At 45.5% G+C, this 17,244-nt stretch overlaps 2 protein-coding genes across 2 annotated transcripts in view; both read left to right on the top strand.

Moving 5' to 3' along the window:
• The window catches only part of LOC119374550 (sulfotransferase ssu-1), a 459,957-nt gene that overhangs the window by 24,489 nt on the left and 418,224 nt on the right, over positions 1-17,244 (top strand). The window lies entirely within an intron of this gene.
• Positions 9,176-17,244, top strand: part of LOC119375261 (renin-1-like) — a 9,416-nt gene continuing 1,347 nt past the window's right edge. The window contains 7 exon segments of the mRNA XM_049411216.1: positions 9,176-9,244; positions 12,356-12,467; positions 13,144-13,325; positions 14,247-14,340; positions 14,343-14,502; positions 15,488-15,629; positions 16,362-16,457. Of these exon segments, the coding sequence (XP_049267173.1) occupies positions 9,176-9,244; positions 12,356-12,467; positions 13,144-13,325; positions 14,247-14,340; positions 14,343-14,502; positions 15,488-15,629; positions 16,362-16,457 (855 nt within the window).

Here is a 17,244-nt window from a genome sequence, read left to right as displayed (position 1 = left end):
TATATATATATATATATATATATATATATATATATATATATATATATATATATATATATATATATATATATATATATATATATATATATGTATATATATATGTATATATATATATATATATATGTATATATATATATATATATATATATATATATATATATACACATATATATATCGAAAAAAGATATCTCCTCGCAGCGATCTTATCGCCGCCGCACCGATGCTGCTGCGCCCTTAGCGGGTCTACAACGCAGAACCCAAGCTCAAGTTTATATCTCACTCGGCTTTATAATTGCTGCCACGAACAGGACGTAAGCCTGAGAGCTACGTTTCAAAATTTGCCGTTTGTTTGCTTGTTCCTTCATTCGTTACACTCGCTCACTCGCGCACGCGCGATTTCTCAGGTGCAGCTGACCGGGTGCGTTCAAATACTAATGACGAAACACGGACTTACGTCTGTGATACCGGAGTTAAAAGCGTAGGCATATTCTCCGTTATTTCTTTTTCTTGTTTAACATTGCGATGGTTGGTGGATATTTCCGCAAGCAGTCTTGGATACCCGACTCATTACTACACATTTCTGCGCGCAGCTCAGACGCGGTACATTTGCGAATGAGATCATGGTTTTCCGGAAGCATCTTAATTGTAAGCAGTAATAAAACTACTTGAAGCGTGTGCGAAGAACGGCCACGTATTGTCGGCACTGGCTCTGCGTTATTATTGCGGTAGCAATTGTGTGGACAGTCTCGGCTGGTTTTTATCCGTCCCCGTCGCCGCCGCCGTCATGCACCGCATATGTATACGTATATATATATATATATATATATATATATATATATATATATATATATATATATATATATATATATATATATATATATATATATATATACACTGAAGGCTGCAGATGCAAGTTTGCTTGGCGCCTCAAGGGGTCTAAAGCACTGCTGACATAAATTTTAAATATTTTTGGATTATTGCTTTAAATAAACACATTGGTGCCGAGAACCTTAAAATACATAATACAATGCCAGAGCGGCAGGGAGGTTAATAAGAAGTGTAGCATCCGGTTTGCTACCCTACACTAAAGGGAGGGGGAAATGGGAAGAAAGATGGAAAGGAAAGCGGAGATAAGAGCACGTGGGCGAAAAAACAAACAAGCGAAAAGAAGGTGCATAGCGAGAGTACTATAGACTATTCAATCGGCCACTGCCAAGCAGAAAGTCCAACAAGGCCTTAATTGATTTCCGGTGCAAGGACAGTTCGGGTCGCCATTCCAGGACTGACTGTTTCGATAGGACTCGGTCGACAAGTCGGGCCAACAAAGCAGCTAGCGGCAGTCTGTGCGCGCTGTAGTGAGGACAGCGACAAAGAACGTGCTCTATCGTTCCTTCACTGCCGCAGTGTTGGAAGCAGCACTGTCTTCCATGCCGATTCGGAAGGCAAAATATTTCGTGAAAGCCACAGGAAGCCACAGTCGGCAAACCAGCCTTGTCTCGAGTCGAGAAAGTCCTGATGGAAGCCGAAGTCAACGAGACGGGACCAGTCGGTGCAGCCGTGTGCGCGGTGAACTTGGTGTGTTCCACAGCGATTTTGTGTATTCACTAGCAATCTCGCGCATTTTTATTGCAGCATCTGTTCTTGAGAATGGCATTGAGTCTTGTTCGCCATCTTGGTCTGCAGATCGAGCAGCTGCATTGCACGTTCGTTGCCCAATAAGTCGCAGTGACTTGGGAGCCACTGAATTGTGATGACATGTCCTTGCACGAGCAGGTGATGCAGCAGCTCTCTAATTTCAAACAATAAAGAGATTATTGTCGTGCCTAGGAGTGCATTGAGTATATATTTATACCGGTACCATAAAAAATTTAGGCCAGCTTCGTATTAGTGGTGCCAAGCCTGAAGGAACTACGAAGCTGGCGGCCTTCTTTGTTTCGCTTCATTTTTTTAGGGGCGAAGCTCCTTATGCCGTGGGTCTGTCCATCCTCCGTTTGTTTGTAGAGTTGTAGTAGCCACCTCTGCCTCGTGAGAAGCGCGCGTTCTGGTATGCAGTAGAAAAAGACGACGTTGATGAGTGAGACTCTCGTGCGTGTTCGCCTGTGTGGCATTCTTTCTTCTTTACTACGTCTCGTGTTTTCAACGACACCGGAAGACAACATTTCAGAAGTAACGCGCCATGAGGCTCCCTCTTGGCACGCTTTCTCTTTAGTTCGGCGTCGCCAGATGGAAGACAAGGCTGCGGAACGGAGGGCATGGAAGGCGGTGGCAGCGCGCGCTCGCAGACAGAATCCTGAGGTGAGAGCCCGCGAGGCCGAAGCTGCACGTCGACGCCGCGAAGCAGATTCCGCCGTTCGAGCCCGCGAAACCGAAGCTGCTCGACAAGCTGCACGGCTGCGGCGAGAAGACCCCGCCGTTCGAGCCCGCGAGGCCGAAGCTGCTCGACAAGCTGCAAGGCTGCGCCGAGAAGACCCCGCCGTTCGAGTCCGCGAGGCCGAAACTGCTCGACAAGCTGCACGGCTGCGGCGCGAAGACCCCGCCGTTCGAGGCCGCGAGGCCGAAGCTGTTCGACAAGCTGCACGGCTGCGGCGCGAAGACCCCGCCGTTCGAGCCCGCGAGGCCGAAGCTGCACGGCTGCGGCGCGAATCGGATCTTCAACATGTGAAGGACCGTGAAGCGGCGAGAAAGCGCGCGTACCGGCAGGCAGAGCCCGAGGCTGTGCGAGCACGTGAAGTGGCTGCAAAACGCATCAGGCGGGCTCTGCCCGAAGGCGCCGACGCGCGCTTCCAGCGGGACTTCCTTGATAACAGTTTCGGCCATTGTTGCGGTGTGTGCAACAGATTGTGGTTCTCAAACAATCTAGTCACAATATCTTCCAGAAAGCCACAATATCTTCCATCACCTTCTATACTATACCACACAAGGCTACAAGGCCTATGTTCTATCCTTGGCTTTCTTATCTGTTAGTTCTAATTAACGTTGTGTCTAGCAGAGAAAAACGAGCCCTTAATATTCGCCTGCTTTCGTTCATGCTATCACAATGCCACAGAAACGGCCAGCGTTCGAACGCTACGCACTCTATGCAATGCACGCGTCTTGAACCAAGCGAAACGCCGACAGCCCCGTTACGAACGTTTCTAGAACTGGCTCTAAAAACGTTGTCCCCTTAGGGCAAGCGAAGCCAGCCGGAGCTCACCTGCCAGCCCTGCATGCGCGCGAGCTCCGGCTCAGGAGCCAGTTCGCGTGATGGAGGAAGGAAGCGATGTTGGAAGCCAGTGGCTCGGAATATCGGCAGACTTTCGTTCCTCTTATAACTCCCGTGGTTGTACTTTAGCGCTGGACCAGAGTTTCCACATGCTCCCGAGCTAACAAGCAAGTAATCATCTCAAATAAGCACTAGAGAATTGGAAACGTAATGAATTTTCCCATTCTTGAAAGTATTTTAAATACAATAAAAAAATGTTGCTCAAGTACGAAAAAAAGTTGAAAATATCACTTTAGTATTTTTTTACAGCGAAATTATGTACAACTATGAACGAAAGCACATATTTCCTTTCTAGCATTGTCTCCAGGCTAGCCCCTCTACGGTGGTCTAGTGGTTATGGTGCTCCACTGCTGACCCGAAGCTCACGGGATCGAATCCCGGCTGCGGCGGCTGCATTTTCTATAGGGCGAAAATGTTTGAGACTCGTGTACTTAGATTTAGGTGGACGTTAAAGAACCCCAGGTGGTCGAAATTTCCGGAGCCCTCCACTACGGCGTCTCTCATAATAATATATTGGTTTTGGGACGTTGAACCCCACATATTATTATTATTATTATTATTATTATTATTATTATTATTATTATTATTATTATTATTATTATTATTATTATTATTATTATTACTGTTGTCCTCAGGGTAGTCTCTATTCGGTTGAATGCACAATTTCCAGTGCACGATTAACGTTACCTGTTGATTCCTCCAACGTATGTTTGACTTCAACACTCAACCACACAAAGTCATCGACAAACGCGCTATTGGTGAACGTGACGATCACTAAAATAACTATATTTGCTGTAAGAATGCAAATAAGTCCCAAAAACGCGACAAGCGTCTGGAAAATTCTAAAAGCGACTCGGCGCGAAAAGAAGGCCTTATCCGCTTATTACAAGCGGAACTGGTAGCACTCTTCTGGACCCAAGTTCGCACCTTATTAAACAGTGTTTATCATAAGTGCTTTTTGGTCAACTTGTTACCTCCCTGCCTTCTCCTTTTTCTGTTTCTTCCTCCTCCTTGTTACATTATTTCTTTCCTTTCGTGACCCTTTTTTGTAGAACTGTCTTTTCTTGTTACTCTAATACGTAATTTATAGTACCCAACGGACTTGCGAAAAAGTTTTACTCAAGTCATTCTGTGTCTTGTCGAGAGGCTTAATGGCTTTGGTGATGTGACACACAGCAAAACACGGCGCGCGGTGGTGCAAACAGAGCCCCATTTTGAAAGGCGATTCACTGTGCTGCCTATACCAGTCTGTCAATGCATAAAACGCGTAATGAGATCCTTACCCAATTCATTCATCAGAATAATTCATAAGAATGAACGTAGTAGAATCCGACTGCTTGATCTTGTGCTTTAAGTAATTAATATAGGCAACGCCAAATCTCAGCCGGTCAATGCATGTTTCATCTTGCCTGGTTAGTCAGTGATGCATATAAAAGCTGCGCGACGCACACATGCGCACGTGCACACGTAACGCTTGGGAAGACTGATGTCGTGTGTGACTGTTCCCGTTATAACGCAGAACGGTAGATTCTGAAGGCAGCCCTTGGATTTGCCGCGCGACTTGAGCTTGGAGCTGGGGCACTTTCTCGGCCCGTGGCAATGCAGAGTTTGTGGGACGGGCCATACAAAAGCGCTCTTGGTGTGTCTGAGGACTACTCACACTAACAAAATTTTATGAATCATTTTTTTTGTGAATATATGCATGTTTGTGACTGTACTTATTATTTGCGTGTATACGTGGTCACTGTGTGTCATATTCATCACCCGACACCTGGAGCAGCAAGCCAGGCAATGAACGAGGCTAACATCTCTCGGAATATCATTAAAGATTGCAGTCTATCTATTATTTAGACTTCGCAAAGCACCATTCTATAATCTTGAATTTTCGAATAGGACTTCAGCAAGTTAGACTAGAAATGGACAACTTGGATACATTATTTCATGGTCCACCATAATCTGTGGTTATTGGTCATAAAATCCATAACCTTTCATGTTTCTACACCGAATAACGGCGCTCTGTCAACTACTCGCGAAGATTATAGGGCTGAGGATCTTATAAAAATTATTGCTCTAAGTATTAACACGTCGACAGCGTTGTTGCGTCATGAATGTGTAAAATTTTGTGCTTGCGAATTTGCAAACAAATTCAGTGAAAAACCTTCATACAGAAAACAAAGGCTCAAAAACGTATCGTTTGTGCAAAAAATGCTCCTGCTAACGCGGCTATGCTTGCGGCCAGGTTCTTGACACCGTTCTCAAGGAAAACTGTCGATCCGCTCGGTTGACAGCGTAAGCGCGACGCCGTGTAGATAAGGCTATCACAAAAGTCCTCGTACGACACGTCTTCCGTGAGGAAAGGAAAACGACTTCGCTCGTCGTTTCTTGATCTGTTTTTGTAGGATATTGGAAAATTCATGTGTCTGTGCGAAGTGACTGTCTGCCTTGTTAACACGCGAAATATAAATTAGTTATACAATTTTCCTGAATTCGGAAGTATGACATTCTGCTTTGTCTGCCCATACGGATCGCTGCGCACAAGGACCTGAAGCTGCGGCAGCCTCTTGCTTGAAACTATGTCATGTAGTAAAGGTAAACAAAATAATGATATCTGGGGTCTAACGTCCCAAAACCACGATATGATTATGAGAGACGCCGTAGTGGAGGTCTCCGGAAATTTCGACCACCTGGGCTTCTTTAATGCGCACTTAAATCTAAGTACACGAGCCTCAAACATTTTCGCCTCCATCGAAAATGCAGCCACCGTGGCCGGGATTCGATCCCGCGACCTTCGGGTCAGTAGTCAAGCGCCATAACCACTAGACCACCGTGGTGGGGCCGAGCTAAACAAAACGCAGCATTCTGTGCATAGCTACCTCAACGGAAGAACGAACCTTTTTCTCGTAGGAGAAAAACGTTGAGTTGGGTGTGTATGAGTAAATTGTACAATTATGAAGGCATTATTCATTTTTGTTCCTCATCCTATCGCTGAACACCATCGCTAATAATAATGATTCAAAACGCGTTTTTCATGCGGCCTGAATCGTCTTCGTGCCAACTTTCCGTCATTGTTCGGATTGCGACACGGCTATAGGAAATGGTAGAATGTTTCACATCTATCAGGAATTGCAGACGTAAGTTTCACGCGCAAGAGTGATAGGCATGGTAATTCCCTCTCGCCAGTAGTCGGCCTTTGAAGTGCAAAGTTAGAAAACACACGAGTGTGGCATTCTGATTCATATAGTGCAATAATAATGGTTGGCGTGTGCTTAAGCTGAAACTATGACCTGCTTATAGATACCGACTATCTCATTCTTGCATACAGATATGATAAACTGCAAATGAGACTTGACAGGCAGTACGGGGCTGTCGTTTTGGACATATAGCTCCACTCATCAAATATGAACCAGAAACGTGGTTGCTCGTGGAACGGTCTGCATACGCCGCCTTCTGCCCTTTGTTCAAACAGTCATGCACATAAACTGCCTCCGTGTCGCACGAGTGCTCAGTTGAATATTAAGCTATCAGGTGCCCGTTACACTTTACATTGTTATGGACGCCGTATCATGTGTCCTACAATGTGTAAAATACACTACGTCGACGCTACAGACTTTCTCTGCGTCACCTATTCACTACCCCCTCTTACCGTGGCGCGACAGGCGTTACGGCTGCGGTTTGTTGTAACTGCTACTCCACTTACACTAGTACTTTGTGTTCTTAATCTGTCAATAACCCAACATTAAATATGTTCATGACAACCAGGCTGCATTATATTGCTACTTCTCTTTAACTCCTCTCAGAAGCATGACAGCAACAATAAAGCCATGTATTCATGCCGGAGGCCAATGGAAATTCATGCGGAACTATATCAAGGTGAACCTATGAAATTGAGAAGTGAGAATTTCATACACCTTAGACAACATCCCACGGTCTCGCTGTGAAGCAGTTGTCCGCGACCTTCGCAAAGTAGTGTCCGCCTGCAGCAAACAACGCTCCTCCTCCCATTTTCACAGATGCCATGGCATGCCGCAATATATATTGCGACAAATACTTCTGCAACAAATTTTTATACCGCGTGTAGCCGCTTCACTGGGAGAGTCCGACATGAACATAAAAGGCCCCACAGAACTTCGTCCTCCATTTCCGAAATATGCAGGAAGCCACTGCGGCAGGTGGAACTGAGCTTATGGCACGCCACGGATCTTTATAGCTCGAACAGGTGGTTTCACCAGTATTTTAATTACGAAAAAAAAAAATATCCACCTTCGTCGAGGCAGAATGAGCGTTTGCGATTCCGCCTGCCCATTGCCTAGGTCTTGACTCTGTGGAACCATGCTCATTGCAGCCAATCGGTTCTTCACAAACCGTTCAACAGAGCGCAGAAGCATCCCCCACTCGACCAGGCGTTGGAGAAGTGTGCACAGGTCAGCACTGGCGCGATCGGCCAGCTCGGCGCAAGCACACGTCACAAGGGGCTACCGCCGTTTTCGCTTTCGGTTGTTTTCACGGCGACGCACGGTTCGACAACGCCTGACATTGCTGCGACGTCAGCTCTGCAGCGATAGCACGCCACGTACGCATGGCGCCACCCTTTAAAAGCCCGTGTTCCGGCAGAGGAGTACGTTCTACGCCTCCCCGCAGTACACCGAGGCACACCGAGGTTTTTGGGCCAAGAAGTTTCCAGACATCACACCATGCGAATCGTGTGTCTAGCGCTGATCGCGCTGGCCGGCGTGGCCACCGCTAAGATCAGGTAATACTGACGCTTCTCTGAGTCCATTGCAATCGCAAATTGAAAGGAAGCATTGGTAACTCTAGTTGCATTTGCTGTCCTTAGAGATTTCATTAGCGGTGCGTGCGCACATAAACAAGGGGGGATAGATCTGACCCACATCTCGAAGCACGAGCTGTTTTATACAACACGATAATAGTAACATGCATGTCAAGAAAGTAAACAATTGCGTTGCAGTCTTGAGAGCTGTGGGGGAAGTAGCTGCTTTTGATACCTTTTTACTTAATACTTGTTAGAGTATTGAGTCCCAAAGCCACGATATGCTCATGCCAGACGCCGTAGAGGAGGGCACCTTGGGTTGATTAACATGCGCCTAAATCTGAGCGCACAGGCGTCTAGCATTTCACCTCCATGGAAATGCGGCCTCCGCTGCCGGAATTCGATCCCGCTACCTTCGGGTCAGCAGTCAAGCAACATAACCAGTAGACCACGGCGTCGAGTTGCGTCTTGTTACTTTGTCACTGAATATACTACATAAGCGAGCGCAGCTAAAACAGATTACCGCAAGAATTATTTCGTCTGATGTCGCACTCGTGTGCATTGTAGCATAAGCTTTACGTCCTGTCAAGTGTTTTGTAAAAAAAACCCCAGTGATCTTGTGCTAAGAATCAATTGGGAACTTTTATTGATAATTACGAAATTCTCCTTGTTGCCTTAATGTTCGTTAGTTGTGAGATACTCTACAAGCTGGCTCTTGGTTTCAGAAACAGGGTTGCTTTAGTTCCGGTGGAAATGCGAACTCAGGAGACAATGTAGTCGCCAAGCAGTCATGTTAGGGAGCATTCGCATAGTGAAATAAATCGTTGGGACAGTAAAATATTCTTCTGACTATTGCCTTTGAATTTTACAGCAATTTCTTCATAATTTATTGCAACTATTACTTAGCAATGTGTTCGCGGCATGTACGCGTTAAGCTCGTTACAATGGCCGCAAAGTGAAGGGATGAAACAAAGTTACGGAACCTATGCGCTTTGTATGAAGTGGCCTAACGCGGAAGATAATGACATGGCATGCTTCTCGTCTGTGTCTCAACATGGAGCAGTTTTGTCGCGACAGCGTGCGCTTGTTCTTCGCGCTAATGCGACCCTGCTTGCAGCATTCCGCTGAGGAAGGAAAGGATCATCATGACGTCGAACATGTACCACAACAGCTCCGAGGGAGTGGGCCACATCACGCCGCTGAACTACACAGAGGTGAGGTATACTACGTACTGGATCTACTTACAACGTGTTCTTTATACGCGACTTTAAAACGCAGTGCCTTTGATTGGCCTGATATAATGAGCTTCAGGTAGAAGTAACTTGACGCCGTGCGAGGGACGTTACTTAATGTCGTGGGGCTCGCGTATACGCGAGTGCTTCGGAAGCGTTGCTGGCCCTGTAGAATGTTTTACGTTACCATCATCAACTGGGCCGTTTCACTCTGCCATGAAATTTTAGTGTTTCTGTAAACCAAGGTTGCCGCTGTGTAAATATATCGTAATAATTCTAGAGCTATCAAGTGATCGGATTTATATGACACGCTAACACGAGGCCCACATTGTCTTGAATATAAATATACTGTTGTTGAAGAAGCAACTGAACACAATACCATCTTACAGAATATGCTGCGAAGCTAATTCGGCAAAAACAGGAAATATCACACTAAAGTAGAAGCAGTATTCCAACTTGCGCACACTCACTTATTCGCAGCGATCGGCATTGTCGCAGCACTTCTTGTATGTTTGCAGCATATGTTGAAGTGCTTTCAAGATTACTGCCTCTTGATTCTTAGCCCGCGCGAAAGAAACAAATGAACTGCAGCACTGCAAGCGTTAATGATTGAACATTCAACATAACATTTTAACTTCCTCATGCAAAACACATGTATCATCTGTTTTCGTTAGTAAGGGCAGAATAACGCTAGCAAATAATTTGCTTAATAATCATGCATACTCATTATACAATATAAATATAACCGCTCTCTTCTCCAGAGGATTCGCGTAAAGGCACTAAACTTTAAAAAAATAAGGTGGCCACACCCAATTTATGTTCCCACTACAGACAGCGGTGACAAAATAATTTGACAGCATCTGCTGAGGCCTACACAAATTTTATCGGTAACAACAAATTCCATTGCGTTGAAAGGAAGTTACCATTGCAAGTTGCAGGGACTTTTCTTGAGTCAACGCAGCGAACATGTAAAAAAAATATCTGTCAAAACGCAGCTTTCATGACACGTATAAGGTCCGACAGATCAACAGAAAAAAAAAGATAGGATAGGGTATGATCAAGGTATTGGGATCCTACAAGCAGCCAGTGAAAAGCGTAGTGCTCGTACCTGGATAAATTCTCTCGTATATGGGGAACCAGCGCTGGAGTTCCCGCCGACAGGGTTTTCGCCCTGCCGGGCACGGCCAGAAGCACTCGGGCATACAAACAAATACGAGTGGCTGCTAACGTGAACCATGCCGCCGTGCGCGATCATCAAACGAGGAGAAAGAAGCGTCGAGACCGGCGGCATTGTTGTATTCACAAATGCCACTATCAAATATGTGTTTAATAACTGAAAAGAAATACTTCAGAGCATAGTTGACTCCCTTCGGCCTTGCTTTCCACCGATGCACGTGGGTTGGCACTCTGGAAAACATCACAAATCTTCTATTTGAAACTGGCCTTGAAAAGGTTAAAGAAAGCACCTGACAGCTTAGGTTGCGTAAGCATCGCGCCATACATTACACATACCGTATTTACTCGATTGTATCCTGACCACGATTGTAACGCCAGGGGAGGGGTGACATTTCATTACGTCCAAGAAAAAAAAATGGAATTTCGGTATTCGATTGTAACGCGAGGGTCGACTTCAGGTTGCAAAAATCTAGAAAAAAATCTCGCCTTACATTCGAGTAAAACGGTATTATACGTCACTGTCACGTGCACAGCTCTAGACCGGTTACAAATCCATGACCGCTAGAAAAACCGTGTTGTCTGCTCATGTCCCATTGCTGATCACACCCTGCATGTCAAACTCGGAATCACCACGATGTCAATTACCACTAGGTTCCTCACAGCCATTTTTTTTAAGTATCAGGCTTAGACGACGGCCGATCGCAAGTTTGCAAATGGTCTGCAGACGATCTCGAGTCGACGTTGTTAAAGCAGGAGACCTGCAACATGTTTGTATTTCCGCTAGCACCAGTGATCTCCACTTTACACCGGCCTTTTTACATTTATTTCACGCTTTCCCGTCAGCTTCAAAAACGTTTTTTTTAAAGACTGCGATACGAGCATTTAGTGGGCGCATGCAAGCCGTTAAAAACACCGTAAAGGAAAGCGTGTAGCGAAACAGCTTCAGTACGAGAGCTGTAACTACAGATTACGTAAATGTGATATGCTCGCTGAAAACAGCTGTCACTCACTGGGCTGAATGTTCTCAGTGCTGCCTGAGGCACTAATTTTATTTCAAAGCAGGCGCACAACGAGTACACTGCATACACCGTCGAGCTTCGCTAGCGCAATTTGAACCCACTTACCTGTAAGTTTACGTCGTACGGTGCTTGACACTTTGCCGAAAGGTCGCAATCGCTCTCTGCGAAAAACAGTTTCTTCCAAGTCATAGACACACTTCGCATTGGACAGCTTCCGTCCTTTCGACAGCACACTCTCGCGAAACTAGCCGTCCGCACACATCACATCACTGAAACCGCAGCGGAGAATAATCGGTGGCATCGCTGCTCGCCCGCTGCGCCACAGTGCAGCGAAGTGTCCCGATCTTCGCTAGTCTTGCGCGTTACAAAGTACCTACAAAACGACGCACATCGAGAAAAAGCCGCGGTAGTGTCGAATGACGTTCAGCGTGCGTTTGAACGTGCCACGAGGTATGTGAGGGCACGTTGAAACGTGCCGTCGTACGCCTCGTGGCGGCTCTGTATTACTAGATGTTTCTGAGCTAGCTCGCCAGGGCGGCGCATCTTATAAATTTTAGACGCACCACCTGGGCAACGCTGGCTACCCATATGGTACCTTAAAACAAGTGACATCACACTGACATGCTGAAGTCGTCGTTTCGGAACTTTTCTGGGAATAATAATAATAATAATAATAATAATAATAATATTAAATAATAATAATAATAATAATAATATTAATAATAATAATAATAATAATAATAATTTTCATAATAGTGGCCTCGCCCAAAAAAAGTCACCTCGAACAGTAGTAGTGTTTTACTTTAGCCCCGTCATATTTTTGCGTTCGCGGCTTTGTATTAATGCATGATTAAACTCTCATATGTTAAAAATCTCATCTTAATTCTTCCTCTTGCAGATGCAATACTATGGTAACATCACCATCGGAACTCCTCCCCAAAGCTTCAGGTCATCCACTGCCTCGAACCTGACCTGGGTGCCCTCGGTTGGCTGCAGCGTCGAGCAGTGCCGTGAGTACAAGCAGAAAATGTATAACCAGCGCGGAAAACATTTGACGCGAAATATCCGTACTTACCATGCAAATACCAATCAGTACGAGTACCCGTTTTCGTGTAACATAGCCGAGTTACACATACCTTTTCCAAATAAGAAGCCTTAAGCTTAAGCACAGGCTTATTTTATACGATGCAATCAAGTTATGGTTCCTTCGTCGGGCCTGTAGATTGTTAACCAGTCTATATTCACCAGCCCTTGATCGAATAAAGCGGATGTAATGGAAACTCCTGTCATCGTCAGACACAATCATATGAAATCAGGAAAGAGGAAGGGGCGCATTTGTTTTCAAATACATTGCAGTAACTATAAGTAGCATGAAAGTGCACACGGAAACGCCAACATTCGCCCTATGCGCCAGCAATCTCATAAATTATAGCGTGCTTTTACGAGGCCCGAAATTTCATTGGGCTACCTATGATGTTAGCTGGTCTGCCCGCTTTGCATCTGTTTGCTGTCACTCGCTGGCATACATATTTGTTCTTGAGTAGTGCACAACCGTCCAGTCGAATGTTTCTAACAGACGTAATGGGTGCACAAACATTATGTAGCGCCCGTTCAAATAAAATATCCGAAAAGCATTGTTTTGAAAGCCCTTCACGTATGTGTGCCGTTGCTGGTTGCGCTTCGCAGAGGACCGCCCTCTGTACGACAACCGCAACTCCTCGACGTACGGACCTTACGGTATCTGGGTGACCGCCCCGTACATCGGTGGTGGTGCCATCACTGGAACGGCTGCCTACGAAACCATCACCGTTGCTGGCATCAACGTCACCGACCAGCTCTTTGTGGAGGCCACCGTCATTGATCCTAAGGTGTGCTGGCTACGAGTTGTGCTACCACACCGATACCTATGCCCATAACAGGGAGGCGATGATGCGGAAGGTTGCATGATTTCCCCGTTGGAAGGCTTAGCTCTTGCTCGGCCCCGCTATAACGCTGCATATTATTACCACCGCAGTACCAGTCGAGTGTGCCATCAACTTAGAGCTTTCAACCACGCCTCAACAATGATCAAGCTTGTCCTCTCTCATTTTGCTAGCAACCGAAATAATGCAGTCTATCCGTACATCTCCACAGCTGGATAGATTTTACATTACGCGTAGTTCCACCGAATGTTGCAGTAGTGCAGTTTGAGACCATGCGACTTTGGCTAAAAGCCTGGAACTTCCCCAGCAGCAATTTGAAAACTGATTATTCCTTAGGAGTGCTTTGGTCTAGTCAACTGGTGCGACATTTGCGTAGTTAACCAGATCGAAAGACGAGATGAAATACACATGTACAACAGGACCTGTCTTGAACTACCAAGTGGGTTTTACTCGATGAAGGTGCTTTTTATAGTGTTCCTCGTCACCACCGTCAAGATGCCACATGCACAAAATATCCAGTAATACACAAAACATGCTGCTATCTCTTAACATGGCGACACATAGTTGAATATACAGAAGCGCATCAATTGTCGAATCACTCTGAAATCGCAAATTATCACTGTGTGATATGTTGGTGCGCACATTCAGCATCTCGCTAAAACACCCACTGCGCGTGCTCCTCCCAAATCAGGTTATTCAGTCGCCTTTAGAATCATAGACTTGGCGATAGGACAATATAACCACAAGCGAGCAAGCTTGTGGTGAGAAAACAGCAGAACCGTTAAATGTAGCATTGTTTATTCATTTAGGAATCGCTTGGGTTCTTAATTTGGGTTTCTTATTGATCACTTCATTGACGTTGTGCAGATCTACAACGGCACGCAGTTCGACGGTTCTGTCGGTCTGAGCATCGAGTCGCGCTACCTGTCCCAGCACTGGTCCATCTTTGACCACATGTTCATTACCACCTTCTCCCGGAGCCCGTGTTCGCCTTCTACTTCCACCCGACATTGAACGGCAGCGACGGTGAGCTCGTGCTGGGCGGCATTGAGAAGTCGCACTACGAGGGAGAGCTCACCTACGCTCAGAGTACCACCGACGAGTGGTTGATCCGCCTGCAGGGGTGAGTGCTTGAGTTTGCACTTTCAGAATACACCGCCTCCGTGGTTACAAAAAACGGTTGTCGCATTCATTTCGCTTGTCTTTCTTAAGAATGCATTCTTTTAGATTTTTTCCTCTCTAGACCTTCAACTATTTTCTCATATTTTAAATTCATGCGCACTGACCTTTCGTCGGTGACATTTTCTATTTTGAAGTAATTCTGATGTTCAGATGAAAGGTCCATAAAACACATAATCTGCGAACGCCCAACCATAAATGCGCCCTCAGTAGGTAAACTATAACATTGCAGAGTCTTCAGAATTAGATGAGATGTGGGTGCATTTGGTTACGACGGTATGCGAATTGTTTGTCCAGATTTAGGCTTAGCAAGACGAGAAATATGCGCTTTCACTTCACGAGATCACAGAGTATCTTGGCTTGTAATAACGAGCAGAAGCAGGTTCGCCGAGAGGCGTGCGAGAAGGCACTACCGCCTTAGGGGAGCGATCGAAAGGGAATACCAAAAAGGTACAACGGCCCTGAAAAGCAGGTACAGCGCAGTGCAGAGAGAAAAACCAGATGCTTCCTAAACAGGATTTAGTGCTGCAGGGTGCTGGAACCGCTGCCGTACGTCAGTCCCCCTCCAGTACCGAGGCAAACGTTCCGACGACCGATCGCTACAACGTGCACAACGTGCATGAATACATTTAACTGCATGAATACGATGGATACAATGAATTGTGATGGTCCGAAGCGCGCAGCGGCTATACGTATGAAGCCATTTCAGACCCTACCTTAAAACGGTTTGTCCGAAAACTGCTCTGTGACAGTGTCAAGGTAGAGCAGTGAAGGCTTTTTGGCCAGCATCGATTGACTGTTTTACGTACCATTTTGGCAGCAAGTATGAATTTGACTTGCGCCTAACCAGGAAGGATCAATCTCTGCGCGGATTGGTATTAGATTCGTGCCGATTATTAATGACGAACCCTGTGTACTTGCTAACGCAGTATCAAGATCGGTATGCGCTGGCTGCAGACCGAATACATCTACGCCAAGCCCGTCTCTACTCTTCCGTACATCTACGGTCCCCAGTCGCAGATTGATTCCATCAACAAGGTCCTGAACGCCTCCAAGACCTCTGGCGACGAGGTGAGGACATTGTGCGGGCAAACACGTAGCGTCGGATTTTGAAAACGCTACCACAGGCTTTCACATCGTAGTAATATATATATAGAACACAATGAGCGGTACGCCCAAATTTGGTATGATGCGCAGGACCTTTACCGTGTTCTCTATGTCAGCGCTGTAAGTTACCTGCCGAGAGACACCGGAGTTTGTTAACATGGCAAGCCATTAGCGGCTCTTCGCTATACCACTAATATTAGTTTACGGGGCACAATGTTTTCGTGTACTTTTTTAACGCGTGTTCTTGATGACAGATGTAAAACTGATAAAGTTTTCCTTATTTTTTATGTAGAACCACCATATTTTACAGTTTAAATTGTTCAATTTGGCGTCGCCTTGACTAGAATGCTCCCCGTTTGTCACTGGCGCATTCACGTGCTTGTTCGGATTACTGCATGTGAAATGTACTACTAAGTTATTTGCCTAGATCAGGGTTGGTAAGTTAGCGTGAGGGTCGATATGACTGGCAAATTGAAGTAATGTTAAGGCTAGGCGAGTCGAAAGCTAACTGGAAGCTTCATGGCACCATTGAACATAGGACAAAATTAGGACAATTTAGCCATTAGCTTGAGTTTCTTTGTTTTATCGCCGGTTGTTCGCGTCGTTGTCAAATAACTACTATACGACGCTAATAATTTGCCGTATTGTGGCCTGCGCCACTTTAGTTACCTCTTGATCTGCGTTTCCTGCTTTCAGTACACCGTTGAGTGCTCCACATCACGTCCCTGCCCAATCTTAGTATCAGATTTCCGGCAAGAGCTTCGATCTCCGCCCCCAGATTACATCGTCCAGGTGAGCCCGTAGCCGACCTTTACCACCGATTTAAAAGAGTTCCCGAGAGCTAGAGTATTATCAACACGAGCACGCATGCGCGTAACCACTCTGACAAAGATGGTGATAATGAAAGTTTATTTACAAGCATGCTCTCTGCAAATATTTGTACCATAATATTTTTATCGTGCTTGCTGTTGGTTGCCACAAAGAAGTGCATAAAAATAAAACGCCTTTCTCCGAAATGTTCGATCAATTGTCGATTAAGCGTGCTATAAGATAAACTTGAATAGGTGGTTTCATCCTGAACGCGTCTAATGCTTTGCTTCAGGTGGTCGATTCTGTAGCGCTTCCCGGTGTATCAGGTAATTGGAACGTTGCTTTAAGCTGTTCATCCTATTAAATACGTAATGCACTATCAATCCGCTTATTACAAAAACCATAAAATAATATACTGTCGATCTCTAACACGCCGACTTTAACGACCCCGATAAACATAGCGTCACATACGCGCGTCAGGTCTACTACAACGCTGCGACCTCTAATTCTCTTATGAGTTTTAATTCTTCACTAAAATGTAACATTGTTTGTTTTGAACGGGCTTTGCTTTACTAGCAGATCTACGACGATTGCCCAGAGCTCATGTAATCGTAGCGTGTAAACAGGAACAATGAGGTGACAATATCGCAGCAGTCAACTAATTGTCAACTTTGCACTTTATATATTCCTGGACAATCCAATATAATCGAGGCTTAAATTCACTCAGGTTTCATTGTCTTAGTTCTCATGGCAATCACACATCCGCCTA

Source organism: Rhipicephalus sanguineus, chromosome 11 (assembly GCF_013339695.2).
Source record: "Rhipicephalus sanguineus isolate Rsan-2018 chromosome 11, BIME_Rsan_1.4, whole genome shotgun sequence".
Lineage (NCBI taxonomy): Eukaryota > Metazoa > Arthropoda > Arachnida > Ixodida > Ixodidae > Rhipicephalus > Rhipicephalus sanguineus.
Note: the sequence above shows the minus strand (reverse complement) of the source record. Positions and strands in the feature narration are given on the sequence as shown.